The sequence below is a fragment of the Cervus elaphus genome, chromosome 28 (assembly GCF_910594005.1).
Source record: "Cervus elaphus chromosome 28, mCerEla1.1, whole genome shotgun sequence".
Classification (NCBI taxonomy): Eukaryota; Metazoa; Chordata; class Mammalia; order Artiodactyla; family Cervidae; genus Cervus; species Cervus elaphus.
The window spans coordinates 36,009,324-36,029,125 of record NC_057842.1 but is presented as its reverse complement, the minus strand read 5'-3'; the positions used below and the strand labels follow the sequence as shown (position 1 = coordinate 36,029,125).

General features: G+C 36.9%; 1 protein-coding gene across 1 annotated transcript in view; it reads left to right on the top strand.

Annotated features, from left to right (window-relative positions):
- RFX6 (regulatory factor X6) overlaps positions 1-19,307 on the top strand; it is a 52,282-nt gene extending 32,975 nt beyond the window's left edge. The window contains exons 8-19 of the mRNA XM_043890286.1: positions 642-719; positions 837-950; positions 3,007-3,056; positions 5,418-5,577; positions 6,729-6,873; positions 8,187-8,296; positions 9,237-9,354; positions 10,787-10,909; positions 11,733-11,939; positions 13,367-13,879; positions 15,060-15,272; positions 17,883-19,307. Coding sequence (XP_043746221.1) covers positions 642-719; positions 837-950; positions 3,007-3,056; positions 5,418-5,577; positions 6,729-6,873; positions 8,187-8,296; positions 9,237-9,354; positions 10,787-10,909; positions 11,733-11,939; positions 13,367-13,879; positions 15,060-15,272; positions 17,883-18,058 — 2,007 coding nt within the window. The 3' untranslated portion in view covers positions 18,059-19,307. The remainder of the gene's footprint in view (positions 1-641; positions 720-836; positions 951-3,006; positions 3,057-5,417; positions 5,578-6,728; positions 6,874-8,186; positions 8,297-9,236; positions 9,355-10,786; positions 10,910-11,732; positions 11,940-13,366; positions 13,880-15,059; positions 15,273-17,882) is intronic.
- Positions 19,308-19,802: the final 495 nt, after the last annotated feature.

Sequence of the window (19,802 nt, the reverse complement as noted above, 5' to 3'; positions counted from 1 at the left end):
TTTGATGTTATTAGTAATTTGAGGTAATACAGTAAGATTTTATACTTTGCATGAGGAAACTTGTTCCATGTGCATCACGTCTTATTTTATCTTCTCCAACACCTTATAAGTAATATGTTATTACTACTTGAAGATACAAAGCTTGGGGTCAGAGACAAAGCAACTTGTGCAAAACAGTGAGGTGGAGCCAACGTTCAGTGTTAGCTGACTCCACAACCGAAACTGGAAACCACTGCACCACCCTGCCCACACACCTGCTTAATAAAACTGTGTGAAGAGTTACTGTATGTTACCATTTTATGTTTATTTCTCCAATCAAAGGAGATTTTCTTATTAAGCAGAAAACTACAATGTCACTTTTATCAGGGACTGATAGTTCCCTGAACAATCACTTTTTTCGTTTCTCTTATCACACTGTCCTGCAGCTATCCATTTGCTCATCCTTCTCCCTTCATAAGGCAGTATGCTCCTTAAAATAAGAATTACGCCTTTACCTTTGTTTCCTTGGCATTGAGCACAGCGCTTGGTCCATAACAGGAATTTTAAAGATGTGTTTGAATATATGAACAAATGTATGCATGAACAAAATGAAGGCAGCATTGAAAGGGTGCTTTTGATAAGATTTTTCTTCCTTGATATAGGTTGATACCCTAATAATGATGTACAAAACTCACTGCCAGTGCATCTTGGACAACGCAATAAATGGAAACTTTGAGGAGGTAAGAGGAATAAAGAACACTTTGCTGACTGTATTATGTAAACATTCTTTTCTTGTTTTTCATACAAGTTCACGTTAAGGAAAAATGTTAATGTACGTACTCTTTGCTCTCAACTAGATTCAGCATTTCTTATTACACTTTTGGCAAGGAATGCCTGATCATCTTCTTCCCCTGCTTGAAAACCCAGTTATAATTGACATTTTCTGTGTTTGTGACTCAATTCTTTATAAGGTAAGCTCTTTAGGATGACTTAAACATATTTCTCATTCCATCTAAACTTCTCAATATGTTTTCAATAAACTTGTTATTTCTAGCTGGAGATACACTATTAATTTTTTCTGATTAGAAAGCAATCAGCTTAATAGTATGTATGTAATAGTGAATGTATTTTAATATAAATTTATATTAAGTAATACAAAAATCAGTTTCTGTTTACAGCTAAGAATGATTCTAAATGTGACACACTTCCATAAAAACTTACATAATTTTATTAACTGTCTAAGATGTTTTCAGAATAAATAGTATCAGAGTTTGGGGAAAGCAGAATTACACACTCTTACAAAACTAATAACTTGAAAAATCTGGAAATCTCTAATGTTAATGCATTACTGATGAATTTTGTTATTAAGCCAAATAAGAGTCCCTAAGTGTCTACAGAAGGATCAGGAAGGATATTGAAAGCAAAGAGGAAATGGTTGGCCACAAAACCAGCCATTCAGCTGGAAAGAGGGTTGAGCTAATTCCCCCAGGAATCTGTTCCCAAGTGAGAGTACATAGAGGTCCAAGCTGAGGGAGAAAACTGTATTACAATTTGGGTATTTTGAATTGAGTCTATCTGCATTAACCTGTTCAATTGTCGTAAGGAAAAACAAAAGCTTTCCTTTTAAAACATATTAAGGATTTGGGTAAGCAAGAAAACCCAAGCTGGAGCTCTCTTACGTATTTCAGAGGAATAATCCATCGAAGTTAGTTGCTGCTATTACCTTCTCAACTTTGCAGAGAAGTAAAGCAGACACTAAACAGTCCAGAAGCATCTTTGCACATCGAGAACTGGGCTTGACCTAGGATGAGGGCGTCCATATTTTCATCCTCTATTCCATTCTTCCTTACTGCAGGATAAGAGAATAGAGTAAGTGCTGTATATTCTCTACCTTTAGTTAAAGTTGAAGGAAAGCAAAGGAGGGCAAGGATTGTCTCATTTCTCTGGGTCAAATAAGAATATCATCATGTAGAGAGAAATGGTTCAGTTTGCACTAAGTGATTATCTGCAATGTTTAAGACATGAGGAAGTAATCGGAAAGGTGAAAGCAGGTGGTTCCAAGAGTGGGTAAAGACCTGGGCTCACACACACACATTTACCAAAGGTAAAGCTGTTCCGACTGTCTTTCAGACCTCCAAAAAATATCCGTAAAGCATGGCTTTCCCCATTGCCAAATGGTCTATTTCTTTGCCTTCAGCACAAAAGTCCAGAATCTAAGTACCTTTCCATACACAAAGTTTTTCCCACAGTGAGCACTGTAAATAGAGTAGTGTATTGTAACATGAGCTTTGGCAAGACCTTCATCCCACCTCTAGAGATTGCTCAGCTTTTAGTCCTTAAAACTGTACGTAATCACCAAGGCCAGTTCACTGGTGACGAGCATACTGGGCATCTACAATACTGTCTGGTTTTTGTGTTTCATATACATGGACCACATGTGCGTTTTGCTAGTAGGCTACACAGGCCTTTGTAGATGAGTGTTTACTCTCATTTTGAAATATCTTCTGTAGCCCTCTTGGTCCTTGTCCCCAGACTGGCCCACTCAGTTTATGAGCCAGCCCAAGGGATCCATATTGTTCATATCCTATCTGATTCCCCATCTCCTTTATTTATCAGTTTCTCCTGAGTTGGTATCAGTCAGCACTAATTTTTTCTTTCCACTTATTCTCATCAAGGTCCTACTCACCATCTCACCCATGTTTAAGGTTCAGTCAGTCTAGCCCTTTCTTTTCAGTGTCCTTTATGTTCTGAAAACTAACACTCTGTACTCAGTATATTCAGGTCACCTGCTTAACTGGCATTGCAGTATTTCTATATACCCCTCCCCTTGCCTTTTACACACACACAAACACACATACACAGTTCACATATACATTCATTTTCGAGATAAAAGTATAACTTTCAGAAATGAGTTAACATATTATTCTCTAGAAAGTTCAGAATAAAAAGTAGCTGACAAAGAGTAAGTGTGTCTCTATAGAAATATTGAGTAAGGTTTTATGTTAACTCTCTTTTGCTGTGATTAAGGTTCTTACAGATGTACTTATTCCTGCCACAATGCAAGAAATGCCTGAAAGGTAGGTTCCGTCAATAAAATATGATACTTGCTTGTAAAGAGTTTAACCTTATACATTATAATAAAGCAAAACATTAAGTAGAAATTCATTCATTTGCCAGTATTATTTTCCTGCTCCTGTCCATTTGTATTAGCTGAAGAGATGTGCCTCAATCTTTATATTCAAACCTCAATGAACAAAATTGATGGGACAATCCTGAAATCCCTTTGAGAGCTGCCCAAGTGAAAAATAAATATTTAAGTATAGTTGACTTTAAGATACTGAGGAAGTTCTTCAATGGAAACTGGCTAGAGAGAGATAAATGGGATAATTCGTGGAAAATAACCACAATAATAAAAGCATAAAGAAAATTGTTTTATATTTATTATACTTTAGTCTTAATTGTGAAAATCAGAAAGTAACATAATGGAATTATTACCTTCTTTTTAACAAAGGAGTAAGATCTCAAATGGAAATGATGCCTGAAGATTTTTCACAAAGTCTTTTCTGATGTAAGAACAAAAGAAACTTGAAACAAAGCCAATTTGAAAAACAATAAATTCTAATAAAGTAATGAAATTTATTTTAGTATTTGGGGATACAAATATACATAGGCGGAGATAATAGGTTCTCAATAAATACATGATGATTGATAAAACAATCTTTATTTTTTATTTACCTTTTCCTCTAGACTAGTTCGTTTGTTTAAATAGTAGTTGGTCTGTCAATAGTTTCTTGTAGTTATTGATATATAATCTTAAAGCATCTAATCTGAGCTCTGAATTAGGTAGACAACACTTCTGTGTCACAGCAGAATGGCTCTGCTTTACACAGTGACAGGCATTCAGTCACGTGCCGTGTATGCCGCGCTTTGTCACTGAGTCGTGTCTGACTCTTTGCGACCACATGGACTGTAGCCCACCAGGCTCCTCTGTCCGTGGGATTTTCCCAGCAAGAATACTGGAACGGGTTGCCATTTCCTTTTCCAGGGGATCTTCCTGATCCAGGGATCGAACCCAAGCCTCCTGCATCTACTGCATTGGCAGGCAGATTCTTTACCACTGAGCCACCTGGGAAGCCATTCAGCCATGTAACTAACAAGTAGTAACAGCTGAATTTTATTAAACATAGTGTGGGAGTTTAATCTTACCTAAATTATTTCACTTAGTTCCTACAACCAACCTGAAAAGTCTATTTATATATTTATCTCTTAAGTATGCAAGTAGTTTATATTCATTTAGAAAATGAAAAACATGCATAAGTACATTTAAAAAATCAACTAATAATCTTAGATTTTTTAATGTCAGGTTATTATCTCACAAACTTTTTTCTAGGAATGTTAAAAAATGGAATTATAGTACACATACTATTGCAGTATACTGTGAAAATCTTTCCATATCAACAAATACAGATGAACATTTTTTAAATGATTGGATAGACATCCAGCATCTGAGAAATACTATATTTAATCAATTCCTTTTCATTGAACAATTGGATTTTTTTTTTGGAAAACAACTTGTCACACTATTCCAAACTGTTATGATCCCAGATTCACAAAGAGGAACCTAGGAGTACAAAGAAGTTTATTTGCCCAAATTAGTAGGAAGCAGAACCTAGATTTTAATTGTCTGTTTAATTCCAAACTCTGCCTATTTTTATTGCTTTACCATGCCACTGCTCCCCAACATATGCCCCATCCTAAATATTTTTAGATCAGTTTCGTTACGATGTCATATGTCGGTTGTTGACTGATTTATAAATTTTTGTATATTCTCATATATACACAACCAACATTTGCAATTTTCTAAATGAGGTCCTATAATTTGTGGTAATTTATTCTAGTTATATTTGAATTATAGAATTATTAGGAATTTGAAATATAGGAATCATGAAGAATTATAGGAATATGTTACTAGAAACAAATATTAAATACCTGAAATGGCATTATGATCCCTATGCATGTCTCTCAAGAAGCCATGATATGTATAATCAAATGTACACTTACCTTTTCCCAGAACTATTTTACAGAAGATGATTGAATTATCAATATTGATAATAAAGTATATCTTTATTGATCACTTTCTGTCTGCCAAGTTTTAACCCAAACACTTTCCATGAATTATTTCATGTAGTCCTCATGAATTTCATGTAGTCCTGTGACATGAATACTATTCTTATTCCCATTTAACACATGAGGAAATTAGAGTTTCAGGAGATTGAGTATTTTGATCAAGATGATAAATGGCAGACCTAGGCTGACTTCAGTCATGTTCTTAGAATCACAGAATAATACTACACCTCTATCAAACTGCTTTTATTTAATGCATTGTGAACTATTTAGTATTTAATATAGAGTTTTTTGTTCTTTGGGAATTTTTATAGCTTATTAGCAGACATAAGAAATTTTGCTAAGAATTGGGAACAATGGGTTGTTTCATCCCTGGAAAATTTGCCAGAAGCTCTAACTGACAAGAAAATACCTATTGTGAGAAGATTTGTATCATCTCTGAAACGACAAACATCTTTCTTACATCTTGCACAGGTAACGTCGGTCAGCCAAGGGTATCTGAGTCACCAAATCAAAATTGAATCATTTGTTAGCAAAGACTGAGGAACTTTAAGAGACTAGGGACAAAGTAGACAACAGTTAAATCCAATGTGAGATCCTAGAGTGAATGCTAGAACAGAGAAAGGACATTAGTGGGAAAACTGATGAAATTTGAATTATGCCTGTAGTTTAGTTACTAGTATTGTACTCATGTTGGTTTCCTGATTTGGGTAATATACAATGGTTATGTAAAATGATGACGTGAGGAGAAGCTGGGTAGAGAGTATATGGAAATATTCTACACTATTTTTTGCAACTTTTTTGTAAATTTAAAATTATTTCACAATAGAAAGTAAAAAGAGAAAAAAACCTTTTGAATGTAATGTAAAATGTAAAACTATTTGCCACATGAACTCTATTAATAAATAAATCCAATTAATAAAATTAATAGATTGTGGGGAATGAGCCCATCTGATATTTTGAAACCCACAACACATTTTAAGTGAAAGAAAGTGAAGTCACTCAGTCGTGTCCGACTCTTTGCGACCCCATGGACTGTAGCCTACCAGGCTTCTCTATCCATGGGATTTTTCAGGCAAGAGTACTGGAGTGGGTTGCCATTTTCTTCTCCAGGGGATCTTCGAGACCCAGGGACCAAACCCAGATCTTGCGCATTGTAAGCAGATGCTTTACCATCTGAGCCACCAGGGAAGTCATTTTAAACTACTTCTAATTTAGTTCTCTTAAATAGGAGGAAAAAAGTAATTCTTAAATTAGAGTTATGTGTTTGTATAGTGTTAAAATATACTTCCCCTCTCCTCAAATGATCCTTTGCTTTATGAAGGTCATCAGCCTCTGAAATTTTGAAAGATTTGCTTAGGATAGTTTCAGATAAGAAATATAACATTGTGAAATTCTTATTTTATGACCATGGATAAAAAAATAGATTTTCTTATTCCAAAAATGGTTTTCAAACCTTTAACAGAGATGACCATGAGTCTCAGCTCTTGCTTTTAGTTTTGAAATGAGAAATGAGTTATTTATGATACATTTCTCTCAGAGAATTATTTCTCTAGAAGCTAAATTTTTCTTTAGATGGAGGGTCAATGACATAATTTAGTATCCTTTTCACTTTCTTTATGCAGATTGCCAGACCAGCTCTCTTTGACCAGCATGTTGTGAATTCTATGGTGTCTGATATCGAAAAGGTTGACTTGAATAGCATCGGATCTCAGGCCCTTCTCACCATTTCGGGCAGCACGGACACAGAGTCTGATGTCTACACTGAATGTAAACCTTCTCTCTTGGTTTAGAGCAGGGAGTCTCAATCTCAGTGCTATCCATGTCTTGGACTGGATAACTGTTTGATGGGACAGGGCAGGGACTGTCTTGTGTATTGAAGGATGTTTGGCAGCATCCCTGGGCACTATCCCCGACATGCCAGTAGCAGCCACCCCAAGCTGTGACCACCAAGTATTATGTCTCCAGACATTCCCAAGTGTCCCCTTGGACTACAAAATCATATCTGTTTGAGAAACCTTGGTTTATAGAAATACTTTTAATTTGAAAAATTGCTCTCTATTTTAAAACAGTTGTACTTACTGATTGTGAAAAACCTGGAAAATATAGACAATGTTAAGAGGAAAGTAAAAGCCATCTATAATCTCATTGTCGAGCAATAACCCAAATAGAAAAAAACTTAGGAATAATCAAAATGGTTTTGAGTTTTCTTCCAGTTTTATATTACATGCATATGCATTTCCATGTGTTTTCCACTCTTGGCATCATATGGTGTACAATGCATATCAAAATGATATCTCAACGCAATCCTGTTTTTCAAAGCAGAAGTGCCCTGCTTAGGTTTGGACAGTCTGACATTTACCAAGCAAGTATATGTGACCATACAACCAGGCTCCATTTCCCAGGGATAACAACCAACTGTTTTTTCCTACCATTTCTCTCTGAAAAAACCAAAAAAATGCAACCTCCTATAGGCTATAACTCACTGCTCTCTCGGGACAGTCTAACCTTACTCCTGCTTTCTGTTTCCTAACAAAATTATATTACCCTTTGGGATTCAGTAAACCTCAAACTGTTTAATAAAATGACAGTCTTAAACTGCCCCTTTAACTTTTACATGATAAAAGATTATTTATTTAAGTGGCTCATTTCTGCAAGGCAGAATTTAATTTTTGCTAAAGATAAAGGGTATTTCAGAAAGCAGGAAATCAACAAGTCTAGCTTAGTTCATTCATTAACTTTCAACTAATCCATTGCATTTAATGAAAGCATTGCATTCCAAATGAATTATCATCTCTATTGACAACTTATTCCTCCCTAGTGTATAATATATAAACCTGCATTTCAGTATATACCAAGACATATACACTTGTGACTAAAATTTTGAAGAGTAAAGAACTAAGGACTTTTTGTTAGTTTGCAGGATATGAAATTAATTTCTTTAACACATTTAATTTAATCTACCTGTCTTTCCCTTTTATACTATTAAATTACCAGTTATTCTAGTTTTAGGTTTTATCTTGGGTTCAAAATAGAATACAATATTAGGCTTTCTTTTTTTTTTTTTTCTTTTTACATGGTAGATGATTCTATCACAGTGTTCCAAGAACTGAAAGATCTCCTTAAGAAGAATGCCACTGTGGAGGCTTTCATTGAATGGTTGGATACTGTGGTGGAGCAGAGAGTTATTAAGGTATTTTTCAATGATATATTCAGAAAATAAGATTTGTTAATAGCAAATGCTAAACTGGCTGTGATTTCTTGAGTGGTGGGGGGTGGTGATAGGATATGTGTAATAATGCTTTGAAAAGCTTTTGAAACCCTACCAATAAGGTAAGTTAAATATCAAGATTAGAAATACGGCAGATTTGAGAACATTGGACATGAATTGGATTTTATTTATTGTTTTCTGACAGACTACAAGCCACTGTGCCTTCGCTATCAGTCAATAAGTTTACAACTGAGTAACATCAGTAGTGAAAGATAAAACTGGAAAGATCTGGCCCTTTTCTTAAAAAGCATGTTTTCATAAAAGGTGACAGAAGATATAGTTTTAAGTAATTTGCATTTTTTAATTCCAGGAGCTCAGTATTTTGTGTTTTGTATGTGGTTTCTTTAACTCTTTCAGTTAACCTTCAAGTCATCCATCACACAAGGCCATAAGAACAAATATATCCATCACCAATTGGTGTTAGCCATTCCATATCAAGGAAACTACTTATAGTGTAGGAACTTTTTTTTCTCCTGGAAGGAAAACAGATTAACATTCAGGACCAGAGAAGTCAGTTAATCATTCACAGAAATATATAACCCTTTCTTCATACTTCGCTTCTGCTCTTTTTAAAGCTCTGTCAAAGGAAAATTGAGAGAAAATATTTTGTAAATTATTTCATTTTGTTGTCCAGTTCTGTTAGGTAATAAAACCATACAGAATAAAGATCTATGAACCTGAGAAATGACAGCAAAGACAGATGAAAATTAAAATCCCTGGACAGATCATTTTATTTGATGAAATAAAAGGCATGCTATGCCATCTGTCCATCTATCAGTTTATCTACCTCTTGATCTTATGTACGAAGCATGTAATGATGAGATGAGATTTTATAGTTTCGTTTTTGTTGCTTTACTTTTAGACCAGCAAGCAAAATGGGAGATCATTAAAGAAGAGGGCTCAAGACTTCCTGCTGAAGTGGAGCTTTTTTGGTGCTCGAGTAATGCATAATCTCACCTTGAACAATGCATCCAGTTTTGGTATCTTATGTGCTTTATGAAATTCTTCTTAGATGAATTACATCATTCATTCCTCAGTCACATTTCCTATCAGTTATTAAATGTGTGGCACTGGCACTTCTCCAATCTGACTATTAAACCAGTAGACAATGATTGTTATTAGCCTGGGTATTCGAGTGAGACCACTTGCAGAGTTAAATCCTTACACTGCTTTTCTTAGAGTCTGCTTCTACCCAAGCTAGTCTGCTCATTGTAGAAATGGGAGAATATTTCTTTCATTGGGTTACATAGGCAATTGAGTGAGGTGATATATATAAAAATACATTGCCAGCAACTGGTATACACAGTAAATAGTAGCTGTAACCATTACATTCCATCAGTGCTTGGATAAATTTCCTTTGTTAAACAAGCAAATAAATAATAATCCATACATTACTTTCCAAAGGCACTATTCATTGCAGTGTGGTAAATGTCTGCGTCTTTTCCAGGAACCCACATAGCTGTATTCCAAGAATCAAAGAGCTGATTAGAAGACATGCTATCATATGTTTCTGAACCATCTTTCCTGATCCATATGACTTATGAAAAGATTGAGTCACGTTACCTTATTTAAAAGTTGAATACCTTCTTTTTCCTAAAATTTCTCAGATTTTCTGTTGGTAATTATAATGCTATCTACTGGAAAGTACTTCTGCATTTGTAATTGCATTTTGCAAAATCTTCACATTATAAAATAAGTTACAATTAAGTAAATTGTTTTCATTTAATTTCCAACAAAATTAGATTAAATTGGTGAACTTGTATTTTTATCTATTATCTGAAATTTGTTGCTTATACTTAAGGTTTCTTAAATTATACAATACTTAATCCTGACTTTATTATTAAAAAGAGCTCATTGGGAAATCTATTGAATAAAAGAAGTTTAAGGTTTTCCAGGACATCTTCCACATGAAAATTACTCCTTTTCTTTTTTTTAAATGAAAGAACATTTTGTTCGGAGAAAAAGGCATCTTCTCACTTGATATTTTTTTCAGACCATGTTGGCTATTGTCTAATTATTTAGTCCAAAGTAAACAGAAATAGAGGAGAGTAGAGCTCATTCTCCCCAGGTTAAAGCTTATCACACTCCAATGTATGCCCTCTTAAAGCATAAAGCATGTCTCACTTTCATCCGTATTTTCCTTTGATGTAATTAGTGGCCAAAGAGCTGGCAGGGCAGTACACACAGGGAGCTGGGCAGGCGGTTCACAGAAAGATTAGACCCACGTCAAGCATGTTGGTCTTAGCAGGTCATTTAAAGTCCAGCAAGTATTTGTTTGTTTCAGTTGCTCCTTGTAAAGTGCTGCGAGATGGTCACAAAGATAACTTGACTTCTCTCTTTTTTCTTTCCTTCTCTTTCTTTCCCTTATTTCATCTCGAAATACCCTCTTCTCATTCCTCATCCATAAACAAGGTTCTTTCCATTTGATCCGAATGCTTCTTGATGAATACATTCTGCTGGCCATGGAGACCCAGTTTAATAATGACAAAGAGCAGGAGTTACAGAATTTATTGGACAAGTATATGAAGAATTCAGGTAATTTAAAATGTACATCTTATTTTGCATCTTTCTTTGTTGAAACCTAATTTCAGGAATTTGTAAGCACACCTGTTAAGTGGATTGATAGTAGACTCAGATTTTTCCCCACCAAATTGTCACTACTGACACAGAATACTAACACTAAGAGAGCCCTATTTCTTCTTTCCTCCATTGGTCCATAGAGTAGTCAAGTAGTCAACTGGAAACTCTGAAGAATAAAATTGATATTCTTAACTTCTGAGAACTTAGATAAAATTGAAGAAGTGACTATAACACAAATATAACTATAATTCAAGACAACAGGTCTTATAAATGGTGCAGAGATGAGTTCTATAGGAATTTAGACAGGGAAGGAAACTCATCGATTCGGCATGTGATGACTCGCATTTTGAAGGCTATTCACTACAGGATTACTTAGTGCCCCTAAGAAAACACCTGGATGGCTGGATGGCATCACCGATGCAACGGACATGAACTTGAGCAAACTGTGGGAGATGGTGAGGGACAGATAGGCCTGGCATGCTGCAGTTCATGGGGTCACAAAGAGTTGAACATGACTGGGCGACTGAACAAAAACAACAAGAAAATACCTATACCCACAAGTATATGGTTAACAAAGCCCAGCACCTCTGCCAAGACCAAAGGTCTGCCAGTCTTATTTCCCATGGAAAACAGTTCTCAAAAATTTCCAGGTTTATGACACAGCCCTGGAACATTTACAGTTTTTATTTTTATTTGTTTGTTTTGTTTTGCCCTTGGGCTTATCTACTAGGAATGTGGTAATGATGTTAGCTTTCCTACTTAAAAAAAAACTTTCCAGATGCAAGTAAAGCCGCCTTCACTGCTTCTCCGAGTTCATGCTTTCTGGCCAACCGTAATAAAGGGAGCACTGTTCCCAGCGATACTGTGAAGAATGAAAGCCACATGGAGACAGCCTATCTTCCTCTGTCATCTAGTCAAACTGGAGGCTTAACCTCTGCTCTGCACCCGTTCCCTGCTGGGAATACAGACAACATGCCGCTTCCAGGTAGGCTGTGAGACAACCAAGAACATCACTTAGGCTTCAATATGTCTCACAGGAACCTATTCCTTTGTTTTCTTAAAGCTAATAACCTCCAGGTGTTCCAAGAATAAAAAGGCTTGTCTCCGATGACTTCTAATAAAGCTTTATAATATTTTTGTGATTGTCAACATTTGTCATTCATATTTTTATCAACACCATTTTAAAGACAGACATCACACTTTAACATACTCTTCTAGTTATATCAGAAGTCCAAATACTTGGTTATTCTCACTTGGTTGAATAAAGAAATAGATTAGGTGTCCACAAAATCCTTAAGATGCTTTGAAAGTCAAAAAATATGAGCTACTTGCTTATTTATGGATTTTGAGGAGACTTTATTTGTCCTCCATTAAAAAATAAATTCAGGGGACCTGCAACTAAAACCTGATGCAGCCAAATGAATAAAAAAAATTTTTTTAAAAAGATTCAGCTATTTTAGGATAACCATCAACAAAAATTTTTCTCTTTGGTCTGTGGTTCCCTGTTGGTCTGAATGTTTATGGCTTAAACTAGCTACTAGATAATACTTTAAGTCCACTTATTGCCTTATGTCTTCCTTGAAATCCTTCTATATACCTTATTTGTTGGACACACAGAATTTTAACCCTGGAAAGGCTTTATAGTTCAGGGGCCTAATTCCAACAATGGAAAGCTGGAGGCCCAGGGATTTGGTAGCTTTCATAGCTCACTGCTCATCAGTGGGGTTTGCATGAAGTTTTGAATTGGCTGCTTTGAAGCCCAGCCATGGTCTTTTTGACATTATTGCGTTTTTCTTTCACACTATACATTGGCTTCCCAGGTGACACTAGTGGTAAGGAACCTGACTGCCAATGCAGGAGACATAAGAGTTGCAGGTTCGATCCCTGGGTTGAGAAGATACCCTGGAGGAGGGCACGGCAATCCACTGCAGTATTCTTGCCTGGAGAATATCATGGACAGAGGAGCCTGGTGGGCTATAGACCATAGGGTCACAAAGAGTTGGACATGACTGAAGTGATGGGATCTACAATATCCCTTCTATACATCAAACCATTTAGCATTCAGTGTGTTTTTTTTAATTACAGAGAAAGGTAAACAACAGACCCTTTGCCCTTCCCAAGCTTGAGATGATTAGAGAATCATCTTTATACAGATGGAAGGATGAAGCCTTCCCAGGCTGTTCTCCATGGTCAGTAACTCCAAAAGTTGCCACTGTTGTGAAATACATACATGTTGTGATGATATTTTTAAGCCTAGAGTTTTGTGTTTCCCCAGTCCTGTTATTTTTGGAGGTTAGAAATGATCTAAGTTGGAAAAAGACATATTAATAAATCTTTTGCATAATTTTAAATGTTGTGAGCCCATCTGTTTTTAATCTGCCACTAGTGAATGCTCTGATAACTTTTTTCCAGGTCAAATGGAGCTTTCCCAGAGTTCTGGTCATCTGATGACACCACCTATTTCTCCAGCTATGGCGAGCCGAGGAAGCGTCATTAATCAAGGGCCAATGGCAGGGAGACCCCCGAGTGTGGGCCCAGTACTGTCAGCCCCATCACACTGCTCAGCATACTCAGAGCCTATTTATCCGACTCTCCCTCAAGCCAATCATGACTTTTATGGGACCAACTCTAACTATCAGACTGTGTTTAGGACACAACCTCACACCCCATCAGGACTCTATCCTCATCGCCCGGAGCATGGTCGATGCGTGGTCTGGAGTGACCAGCAGCTTTCTAGAGACTTCTTCAGTGGCAGCTGTGCTGGGTCCCCATATAATTCTCGGCCACCTTCCAGCTATGGACCATCCCCACATGGCCAAGATCCACATAGTCTGCAGTTTTTAAATACAGGAGGCTTCAATTTCTTGAGCAATGCAGGGGCTGCCAGCTGCCAAGGAGCAACATTGCCTCCTAATTCACCTAATGGTATTGAAATTTTTAAAGAATTTTTCCTTTCCTGAGATGGCAGTTAGGCAAAACCAGACATTGAGTTCCATCTCTGGTGAACAGCACGTCATCCTGTGTAGAACTTTCTCAAGATCATGGAATCTTAGACATTTGGAGCTAATTTCAGCCATGTATAAGTGTATCCTTGGGCTTCCCGGGTAGCTCAGCTGGTAAAGAATCTACCTGCAATGCAGGAGACCCCAGTTTGATTCCTGAGTTAGGAAGTTCCCCTGGAGAAGGGATAGGCTACCCACTCCAGTATTCTTGAGCTTCCCTGGTAACTCAGATGGTAAAGAATCCACCTGCAATGCAGGAGATGTGGGTTTGATCCCTGGGTCGGGAATATCCCCTGGAGGAGAGCATGGCAACCCACTCCAGTATTCTTGCCTGGAGAATCCCCATGGACAGAGGAGCCTGGTGGGCTACAGTCCATGGGGGTCACAAAGAGTCAGACACGACTGAGTGAGTAAGCACAGTGCAACACAAGCATATCACTAATTCTTGTGGCTTGATTACAATTGCCCTTCTAAATGCCACACAGGGTGAAAACATTGTCAAACCATGTTAGCCCCGAAGAAGAATGTTCTGTCCTTTGAAGGTATTTTTAGTGAATAATGTTTCTTCCAGAGAACTAGCAGCAGATCTTAAAGATTAGGACCCAGACAGTGCTTCCTGTTGGGCTGGTAAAACAGGTAAAACCACTCAGTTGAAAAGCTGTGTGGACTTATTCAGCCACCAAAGTGGCTGTCCTGTTGCTCCTCTCCTCAGCATAGACCAGTCCTCCCCCCAGAAACATGAATCTGTCAGTAAAACTGGTACTTGATAAGTAGAGTAATCTTTGTGAAAGGCTAATAGTGCATTTCTCTTCATAGGCATCATAAGATCTAATTAATTTAGAGAAGGGAAATATGAGAGAGGTATAGTCTTATATCTCAAGATTAATAATATGATAACTCCTACTTATTTTAAAAGCAAAAAACATAGTGAACCATATCCATATATAAGCATATATCCAACTGTATTGTAAATGTTGATGTCAATGTAGTATTGACAGTAGGGTATCTCTAGGGATCTCTCCTATTACCTTGTTCTTTCATTTTTCTTCCTGAATATTATTTGCCATAAGTTAACTCTACTTTCTCAACACTTTCTGTCATAGGGTACTATGGGAGCAACGTCAACTACCCAGAGTCTCATAGACTTGGATCAATGGTGAATCAACATGTTTCTGTCATCAGCAGTGTTCGCTCCCTGCCTCCATATGGTGACATTCATGATCCGCTCAACATTTTAGATGATGGTAGTAGAAAGCAGACCAGCTCATTTTATGCAGACACACCACCTTCAGTTGCATGTCGAACTCCTGTAGTAGGTAAATTATATTAATAGTTTTTGAAAATATTTTTAAAATGTTGTTAACCTCAGGTATCCAGTATTAACTGGGCACTCATGTTCCCACCTTTGGTTTATCAGTTTAGATCTGAAGTTATGTTTTTGAATCTGTTAGGAACAGTCTTAATCATTTTTTCAATATATATGTCACCATGCAACCTACTGCTAGATCTGTTATTCTTTCCAAAAAGAATCTCTGGCATCTAATTTGTATGAAAATATTTCATATAACCTATCAAAAGTAGTCTAAAAAACTGTAAGGGCAATAATGATATATTTTTCTCAGTTTCTCTTATTCACCGTTGGAAGCAGGGCCAGTGACAAGAGCTGTCTTTGGACACTATAATCTCCATCAGTATCATAAAACCACTCCAGGTTTTTAAAAATGGTAACTTGAGAGGAAAGTTACTATCACTTTCTCATTTGTACATAAAATGTGATTAGACAACCTTAGAAAATGTTGTTTTCTTAGTCTATAACGTACATTTTAGGTAAAAATGAGCAAAACCATATGTCTGCCATGAATTCCCCTAGCATCTTATTTCAACAAGTTTGCTGTCCCTGAGAAAATACCACAACTTGTACTAGATGATTCGCCAGCCCCCAGCAAAGTGTCTGCCATGTAGTAGGATCTCCATATATCAGTGAGTTGAAAAAAGGGAACAGAAAAAAAGGCATAGATTTAGTCTCTAAACCCACTAATAATGTAACACAGGGCAAGTATATATCCATGTAAGTATCAGGGCAGGTGCAGTGTTCATGTTTATATGAGATGATTGAAATCTTCCAATGGAATTGATTTCAGATTAGCGTTAAGTAGAGGGTATCAACACCCAAACAGAGCATAAGGGAAAACTGAATAAAGCCCATTCTCCTCTCTCAGTGTGTTTTTCCAATAATTCAATAGGAAGCACTTCTTCCCTTCCTATGGCCATTACACAGGCTCCCTGAGCAGAGTCTGCCAGCTCATCTCATGCCATCTGCATATGGTCATTGCTTCTGGGTTGCTCTAATGAAGCAGAAAATTCCACTTCAGGAAGTTTCCTTGCTATGAGACTAAGATGTACCGTGTTACTGTTGTTACTATAGTTCTGTTTACTTGTAGAGAGAGTAGACACCTTGATGGAACATAGTTTGGGCATAGGAGAGACTCTTAAGTTTTAGTTGTCTGAGCTGGCTTGTAAGTGAATTGCAAAGAAGGCTTCAGGGTGAAAAGAGGGAACAGAGTGAGCAGACTGAGCACCACAAGGGGTGTGTGTGTGTGTGTGCTCAGTTGCTCAGTCGTGTCCGACTCTTTGTGACCCCATGGACTGTAGCCCACCAGGCTCCTCTGTCCATGGGATTTTCCAGGCAAGAGTACTGGAGAGGGTTGCCGTTTCCTTCTCCAGGGGATCTTCCCCACCGAGGGATGGAACCTGAGTCTCCTGCACTGGCAGGCAGTTTCTTTGCCGCTGAGCCACCTGGGAAGCACCACAAGAGGAGTTAGGACCTATAATTAAATGTCCTTAGTTATGAACCTGCTTTTTAGTGACAGAGATGATGGTACTTAGAAAAAGAAGAAAAACAGTACTGAGAAAGCAGCAACCAAAAATGCAGGAAATGTAGTGTTAGTGAGCGAGTTAGTGAACAATTTTGAGAACCTGCTGTGATGGGCCAATCCTCATTTTAGGTGTGCAGTTATGGCAGTGATCAGGTCAGAGTTCCTGCTTGTAAGAAGTCTACATTCTCGTAGGGGAAGATCAAGCAATGAAAATATTTTTTAAATGCATTAAAAAAGATAATTTCAGATACTCTCAGGTCAATTAAATATTAAGGTAAAACGACAGATAGTAATGGATGAGCTGCTTTAGCTAAAATAGGTGGGAAAGGAATCTTGAGGCAGAAACATTTGAGTTGAAAGCTGAATGATAAGAAGGAGGTAATGTGAAGATCTGATGGTGCAAGTTCTAGGCAGAAGGAATGGCAAGTTGCATAGCCTCTGAAATGAGAATTCTTTGGCTTCAAAGGGTAGAAAGAAGGCTCATGTGTTTTGAGCATGGTGAATGAAGAGAGGGGAGTGAAATAAATTAGAAGGCAGAGGCCAACTCACCTAGGGTATTATGAACCAGGGCAAGGAGCTTGGATTTTGTTCTAAGAGTAATGGAAAGTCATTGTAGCATTTGAGAAGAGGGACAATTTGATGTCCACTTCTGCAAGACTATCCTAGCCACTCTCTACAGGGTGAAAAGTGAAGCAAAGTCCTGAGACTAGTTAGGCCTCTGTGTTAGTCCAGGTAAAGAGAAGATGGTAGTTTGAACTCCAATTGTGGAGATGCAGATGGAAAGAGGAAGTGGACTAGGGGTATATTGTGGTGATAAAGTTGTCTGAATTTACGTTTGAAATTGAGTTTTCTTTGTGAAATATGTTGAAGAAGGAAAATGCAAGGGGGGAAATGAAAGAAAAGATGAGAATTGCTCTGAGATACCATACACACTCAAATTTAGTACAGATATATATGCTAAATGCACAAGTAAGTATGAAGGCTTAAAGTGAGTGCCACAGAAAAAAGAAAAAATCTGTTTTCAATTGCTAATTATATTTTCCCTTACAGCATCCAGCCTGCAAACCCCAATTCCTTCCTCTTCCTCCCAGTGTATGTATGGAACTTCCAGTCAATATCCAGCTCAAGAACCCCTGGACTCCCATGGAGCAAACGGTAGAGAAATGGTATCCTCTCTACCACCAATCAACACTGTGTTCATGGGAACAGCAGCTGGAGGCACTTAAAGCAAGAGTATTGGGTGGGGTTTGAAACTAAAAAATCTCTACCATTCAAATCCTATCTACTCAGACTGCCATCAGAGAAAGAAAATGGACTATCCAGTGGCAGGATATTGTTTTTCAGGTCACTGGTATAAAACTGTGGACAACTCCATAATGAATGGAAATACTTGCAGAATTTGCCTTGCAAACAATTTGTTTAGAATGTATGTGGTCCCATTATTAATTACAGCATCAAACATTATCAAATGAACCAATGGAGGTTTGAAGATGCAAACATTTCAACTATAAAGATTTAATATTTCTCTTCTTAATTTATTGAAAATCTGTGTGCTGTTTCATTTTTGGTTTTTTAAAAAGAGAAACATTTATTTAATGCTTTTAAAATACTTTTAATTTATTAGGATCACAGAATCATTGTTTACTATCCCTTATTTGACAATAAGTCAAATGTGTATGGCTACCTCCTATGGAAATGTTTACAGGATCAAGACTTCGTTCAATTCAGCCTCAACCAAAGATGCTTGACTTTCAATTCCTGTGCATTAGTATGATCATTTATGTTACATAGCAGTATTCTAATTCTATGTAACTGAATGGAGATTAAAAATGCTTTCCTTCTTCATTTAAAAAAGATAGGAAGAAATAAAGTATAGAAATATTTTTAAAGGCTTGGTTGCTCTCAGGGCTGGTACTGTTTCTAAAGAATTCTTGGGATTTGCAGGCAAAGTTCCTTGGTATATCAAATTAAAACCAATAATTCTATAATATTTGCATATCAGATCCATGCATATAAATACAAAGAAATTGTGACTTGTACACTGTTTGAACTTCTACAGATATGGAAACAGTGTTTAATTGAGTACTTTGCTTAGAAACTGAGAGTGAATGAGTATTTAAGGATCATCTAGATGCAAAAACAAACACAGAAATGAAGGATTCATTAAGTATAAACCAATGCAATTTGATACACCATTTATCAAGCTGAATCTTTTTCATACGTCTTAAGTGAAAGGTCTGTTGTTAAGACTCGTGGCCTATGGTAATGGGAAACTTCTATCAACTTTACAGGTTTTTTCTATAATCTTATGACAGGTGTTCTATTATTTTTATTAAGCATAGGGTTATACTGTAAGCCCTGGGTACATTATAAAAGGATCTGTAAACCCTAAACACGCATTTTACATCCTGATGTAATTTGGTAAAGACCAACTGTGGAATTGTTTTCAGCAAGCAATAAACAATTATCTGTGGACTTGTTGGAGTGTTGCTACCATTTGCTAGTATGTAGTTATGAGCTAGTTAATTAGCAGAAATATTTTGCAACAATAACAAATCATGAGAAATCTAAGTGTCCTATTCTTTGCTATGGTAATATCATGAGTACAAAGGAAATGAAATTAATAAGGGCTTGGACTGAAGGGGAGAAAACAAAACAGCTTTAAGAAGTATTTGGCCATGAATATTAAAACCTGAAAACCAAATTTCAACTGTATAGTAATTAAATACATATTCAGCATCTGTTTTGTGTCAGACACAATGAAGATACAAAGATGAAAAAGACAGTACCAATATCTTTAGTAAGGTCTGATGTAATGAGAAAGGGAAGATAAGTAAAATCTCAACTGAAGATTTTGATTAAAAAGCATGGTGGGGAAACGATGTTTAGGGAACATCTAGCCTTGGCTCAGACAGTAAAGCGTCTGGCTGCAATGCTGGAGACCCGGGTTCAATCCCTGGGTTGGGAAGA